Below are 6000 nucleotides of genomic sequence, written 5' to 3'. Positions count from 1 at the left end.
CTTCTCATTGCCTTTAGGTCATGTCTTGGGCCCCTGTTTTGAAGAGGTTGAATTAGAGTGTTACTAAGTTTCCTTTTAAAGCAAAGGAATCTATGATTCAAGTAGTATTTTTATATACAAACACTGAGCTCCTTTTTCTCGTGGAGAGTAGCATGATCTGTGTCCCCCTCTTATGTGAGGCAGCTGTTTGCAGACTGATCCATGTTCAATTTAGGGAGAGCATCAAGTATCTCAGTGGGTAAATATGTTTGTTATGATTTTTTGTTTTGTTTTACTAGTTCCTCTGTAAGGAATGGAGTCCATAAATATATTTCACACTTGGCCAGCATATTCATCATTTTTAGACAGAATGTTTAAAATAAAGGCAAGGACTTCATTTGATACCTTTATTTATATGCAAAACAGCGCACCATTCATGAGATATGAAAAACTTGTCAGATAGAAACCAGATTATATCTATTTTCACTACAAAATATTGCATTATATAAAGCAACAGAGACACAAAAAAACCCTGAAAAAGACTAAAATCTTTGGATAGCAGATGTGTTTTTTTTTCTCGTCTCTAAAATACACTCCTTGCTTTAAGAGTTTCACAGCTGAGAACATGAAACATTATCAAGTTAAAGACTTTTCTTTTTGGTTGTCACAGAGGAAAGTATTTCTGATTTTTTTTTTTAGGAAAATAACTTAATTTCCTAAAATCATCCCACACACAAACATCACACACACACATACAAAGAAGCTACTCTCCATATAAACGGTTGGTAAAGTACTTTTCAGACATAACTACAGATAAGAATAACAACACTTACTTTTTTAGAAAACTGTAATAGTGGAGTGCTAGTGTTGCTGATCTCACAACAAAAAGGAACTTTCAAGAACAAACATCTTAATATATAAAATATGTTTAGAAACAGGGAAAAGTGGGAAAGTTGTTGTACAAGTGCAATATAATTAGAGCCAAAAGAAAGACCACAGTATAATCTTAACAAACACGTAAAAAGTTAGACATAATTATTCCACAGGAAAAAGTGTAAACACTCGACTATAAATAACTTGGCACAGCGTATCCAAAGTAAAATTATCACCACTCTGAAAAATAAACGTCTTGAAAAAAATACTCTACTCTTCTAACATAAATAAAAATAGGTCGTCTTTTTCTAACTGCACCTATGGGTCCACATATTTAAGGTCACAAATAGATGTTTTTGGATATATAAAGGGGCACTTCGCCTGAAAAAGCAATCCGATATTAAATATTCCATTTAAATATGGATTTTCCTGTCTACAGTAGTGTTACATCTTGGGGCTCAAGTCTCCCCAAGTTCAAAGCCTCCCACAGTGAGTCTGTTTCCAGCCCGTCTTTTTAACCTCATCAAATAGTCAAGGTTTGTTTTATTTGGATTATAACATAATCGATCTTCTCACGGAGGAGCGGACAGTGTCCTGCCCCACCCTTCTGTGCCCGAATCTCTGTTCGGGAGATTTCCTCCTTCCCAGGGTTGGGTGATTTGTCAGAGAAATTCCAGACAGCCTTTCCTCGGAGCTTCTGCCCTCGTTCTTAAGATCTGTGGGAGGCTCTGAACGCACGGCCTCCATGCACCAGGTTAAAGCAACGAGACTTCCAGCGAGCTTTAAACCCGACGCTCCGAGGGGACTCCCCGCCCGGGAGGTCCCGCCCGCCCAGGGCTCCGCGGCCAGCCCCACCTCCCGGTGCCCAAAGCCTTTCCTCGCGGCCGGGCTGATCAGAGAGAACAGGTGGCCACCTTCTTCCTCCGGCCAAGTCTCTGGCGCCCGCCGCCCCGTTGCGCCGCCGCCGCCGCCGCCACCGCCACCGCCACCGCCTCCGCCTCCGCCACGCCCGCGACGGCCACCCCAGGTCGACTGCGCTTCGGGGGCGCGCGGACAGGCGGCCCCCTGCCCTACACGTCCAGGACGTGGTTGAGATAGGAGATGTAGCAGATGGCCAGGCGCAGGATCTCGATCTTGGAGAGCTTCTTGTCCGGCGGCAGCGTGGGCAGCAGCTTGCGCAGCTCGGCGAAGGCCAGGTTGAAGGCCTCCACGCGGATGCGCTCGCGCGTGGCGTGCGCCGAGCGGTACTTGGCCGTGGCGCGCCGGCGGCGGCGCTTCTCCTCGCGGCTCAGCTGCTGCGGGTGCGGGTAGAGCGCAGCGCGGCTGCCGCCCTTGCCGTCGCCCTCGGCCTCCTCCACGGGCTCCAGGTCCGACACGCTGCCCAGCACCTTGGCGTCCGCGCCGCCCAGCGACTCCGGGTCCGAGTGCGCCGAGCTGGGGTGGTCCGAGTCGGCGGCTTGGTCCGGACTCAGCATCATTTTGGAGGCTGGAGGTTGGAGGGGAGTCAGAGAATCAATCAGTGAAGGGACTCGAGGGGGTCTTTTTCGCCGATGGCGGGTGGCGGGCAAGGGCCCACCACGCCGGGCTCCCGGCCGCGCGCGGCCCGGCGCCGTCTGCACCCCCTCCCCGCGGCTCGGGGCCAGTGGCGCGGCTCCGGCGGCATCCTGGACCCGACGCCCTGCACCTGCAGGAGGCCAAGGCCGGCCGGTGGCCCTGGGTCTGGCGGACGGCGTGAGGGCCGCGGCTGGGTTTTTGTGCCTCCTGCGCTCTTCTGCCTCCCTCCCTCACTCCGTCCTTTCCCCAAACAAACGGGCGATTCCCCACGACGAACACGGCTGCGTGTTCTAGCGGGCGGGGAGCGTTTCGCGCCCCGGGAGGCCTCGGGCGAAGTAGCCTCGGAGCCTCAGGGGCTGCGAGCGGGCGGGGAGCCCGCGACCCGCTCCGCAATCATAAAGAAGCGACTACACACACACACACACACACACACACACACACACACGGAGGTGCCTTTCAAAGGAAAATTGACTACGGTGCCCTCGCAGACTCCCGGAGCACCATCTGTCACACAGACGGCCGCACGCTTAGGGGACCTGGGGACGCGGCGGCGTGGGCTAAGACAATGCCAGGCAGTCTGGCGACCGCCTCGCGGGAAAAGGCCGGCGGCCGGGTCGCTGCAAGGGAGGGCGGCGGCCAGGAGGAGCTGGGCGCCGGCAGTGGCTCGGCGGCCGGGGTCGGGCAGTCCAGGGAAGGCCAGGCCGAGGCCCGGTGTGTGTGCCTCCGCCGTCCTCTGACGACGCCCTCCAGAAAAGCCGCCGGCCCGCCTTCTCCCGGGCTCCGGGGGGACGAGCTGCTCGGACACGCGGGCTGCGGGGCCACGGGGCCTGCGGGAGGGGAGAGGCAGCCTCCCGGGCCGCGGGGAGGCCCCGGCCGCGGACCTGGAGCCCGGGCGGCGCTGGGCGCGCAGTCGCCAGCGTCGGCGAGGTGTCGGAGGGGCTTGCTCGCAGAGAAACAAAAGCCAGGGACTGCGTGATCGGTCCCCAGCGCCGCACTTGCTCTGAGTGGACTGGGCTCCCAAACGGCTTTCAGCTGAGTGCGGGGAAAACAGGTCCTCTAAGGCCAAATAAAAAGGAACGCCCAAGCCAGCTGCGTGTGACTGCCCGCGGGCTTTTCCCGGGTAGCTCTGTGAGGAGAACAACTTGCGGGGACAGAAATAAACGGGCGAGGGATGGAAAATCACAACGAGACACCACATGGTTGTAGTTCGGGCGAAAAGTTCCTGGCTGCCCTGCAAGCGTGTTACGTTCTCCTCAGGATCCGTTTTTAAAATATTCCTGAATAGTACCCCGCTCACGCCAATCATTTCTTCAACTATGGACCGAAATGCATCCATCAATGCGGTAGGAAGACTCCGACTTAGTTTCAAGCCAGAAAGAACGATTGGAAGGGGTACTTACCTTGCAAACGCCTTTTCGATAATCTTTTCTCCAATCTTTGAGAGTTAAAATTCCAAGGAAGAGCGAGGGGGGAATTCCAGGAAAAATATTACAAGCAGCAAATATTTATTACATTCACCAATGCGGAAGCAGCTGTCATCTCGCCGGTACCCACAGCGAGGGACGGTTCTGTGTCGGGATGCGAACGACAAGAATGATTGTTCACTTAGTTCCGAGATGAAAAACGCCTTTTTCCGCTTAATCGTTCTCAAACATCTCGAAAGATTCGTTGTTGATTTTTAAAAATGCTGTGCTGAAGAGTCTCGCGCCTTTTTCCTTTTTTCCTCTTCTAGGTCTCTATAAATAACAAAAGAGATGCAGAGATAAACACGGTCACGTCAAAGGGCTGATTCCTCCACTTCCTAACAGCGGAGTAATCAATAAGAACGATGGTTGAGATAAGAATCCGCGCCTGTAGGACTCCTCTCCTTCCCCTTAACACGGGGGAGCAGAAACTGGCAAGTGCAGGGCAGAGATGTAATCTTGCTCAGAAGTGATTTTTTTTTTTTTTTTGAGATAAGGCTTTGTTCGGCTGATATCTCCTCAGTTCCCAAGGAACGCAATACTGTAAGTCGGAGCTGGGGCTGCCTCTTCCTCCTCCCTCCGTTACTTGTATGTTGTATTAACAGATACCTATTTTCTAGTTTCAAAGTCTTTTAAGGCTCCGTTACCACCCCCACCGCCTCCCCCCACCCTTCTTTACCTTGTAGCAAAATCTATATAGTCAGTGGCTTGAAGATGGCTTGGAGAAAGGTTGGTGAAAAGTGAACGGCTCCTGGTGTAACAGTGACAGGGAAGCAGAGAAAGACGGGAAGAGGGTGGGAGAGCCAGAGCAAGGAGGCAGGGATGCGCGTGTGGCTTCCTGGCTCTCCTGGCACCAATTGATTCAGCCTGGAGATGGTGGAAGAGATAAAGGCTTAAGAAGGGGGATGGAATTTTTTCCCCCTAAATTGATATTTAATGGGAAATCCTATTGGACAGAAACCTGGACATGAGTCACTTAATTGGACTTGACATCTGTCACAGTGTGGGAGTTTTCACAGCCCAAATATTTTAGCAGATCAGATTCCCACTGAATCTGTGCCATAAAATATAGCAGTTGAAAGCAATCCACGGTTGAAACCTTAGCTTCTAAATAGAATCTCTTAACCATAATCAGGCTATTCCTCTGTTCCAGATTATTGATGCAGTATTTAAGTAGAAATAAATAATGCATTTTAACTGGGGAAAAATTCCCCTTGCATATTACAGAATCAGCATCCATTCCTTACTGTTTAGGAAAATATTTGTGTCCAGAACATGGAAACAAGTACTATTTAAGATGCTACAGTGAATATAAACTATTCAGATGGGCAACAGCTAATGTTTATTAGAGATAATTTACATTTTAAAAGGCACTTAGAGAAGCTCTGATTAAGCATATCAGTATTTTTGAGACATTCCCTGCTATGAGACCTACTTATCAATAGATGATAACAATCTTTCCATAGAGTACTTTAAGTCATTGGTGGAACTAGGAACAGAATCCAGGTATTCTGTTTCTGAATATGTTTGTTTTTCTCTTCACCCACTCATTCATTGAAGTTAAAATATGACATGCGACATGTGTGGATTATTTGCTTCATTCCTGCCCATCTTAACATGCAAATGCATTTAGTGCACTGGGCCGGGATGGAAATGTACACAAATCACCAGCATATTCCAGCACATGATGCCTTTGCCTTACACGACCCCATGGCCCTGAATTTATATGCCTTCTAACAGAAGGGACAATCTGGTGCCATTATCTTGCCACTTTATAGAGATACTGAGTCTCCATCAATTGCATGTTATTTGTGATCAGTTTGACTTTTGTACTTGTTCAAGCTTAAATGGAATAAAATAATATTGCAGCCTAACTCCTTGCTTCCCCATTCTCTGGGGGAACACGGGTGGAGAGAGGAATCCTCACCTTCCGTCCTTTATCACTTTTGTCTAAAATAGCATAACACCAGGGAGAGTGATCCTTTGGGTTCCTTAAGACTGACCCAAGTGCTGCTTGCCTTTGCAAGACTTTTTCTTCCTCTGAGAGATTCCTGGGCCCAAATCGGGAGGGAGTGGGAGAGAGGAGAGAGAATACAGCAGAAAACCAGCACCAACGCTTCTCAACCTAGCC

General features: G+C 50.2%; 2 protein-coding genes across 2 annotated transcripts; both read right to left on the bottom strand.

The window, feature by feature from the left end:
* Nucleotides 1-372: 372 nt before the first annotated feature.
* Nucleotides 373-3789, bottom strand: LOC149125571 (uncharacterized). Its single transcript, XM_089336994.1, has one exon. The coding sequence runs from the start codon at nucleotides 3740-3742 to the stop codon at nucleotides 2756-2758; it is 987 nt and encodes a 328-aa protein (XP_089193120.1). The 5' UTR covers nucleotides 3743-3789; the 3' UTR covers nucleotides 373-2755.
* On the bottom strand, nucleotides 373-5880 carry NHLH2 (nescient helix-loop-helix 2). Its single transcript, XM_051856128.3, has 3 exons — nucleotides 4549-5880; nucleotides 3807-4142; nucleotides 373-2338 (listed from the first exon to the last, which is right to left on the bottom strand). The coding sequence occupies exon 3, from the start codon at nucleotides 2328-2330 to the stop codon at nucleotides 1923-1925; it is 408 nt and encodes a 135-aa protein (XP_051712088.1). The 5' UTR covers nucleotides 2331-2338; nucleotides 3807-4142; nucleotides 4549-5880; the 3' UTR covers nucleotides 373-1922.
* Between the last annotated feature and the right edge of the window lie 120 nt (nucleotides 5881-6000).

This window comes from Oryctolagus cuniculus, chromosome 7 (genome assembly GCF_051225735.1).
Source record: "Oryctolagus cuniculus isolate XC-2025 breed Fujian yellow rabbit chromosome 7, ASM5122573v1, whole genome shotgun sequence".
Lineage (NCBI taxonomy): Eukaryota > Metazoa > Chordata > Mammalia > Lagomorpha > Leporidae > Oryctolagus > Oryctolagus cuniculus.
Note: the sequence above shows the minus strand (reverse complement) of the source record. Positions and strands in the feature narration are given on the sequence as shown.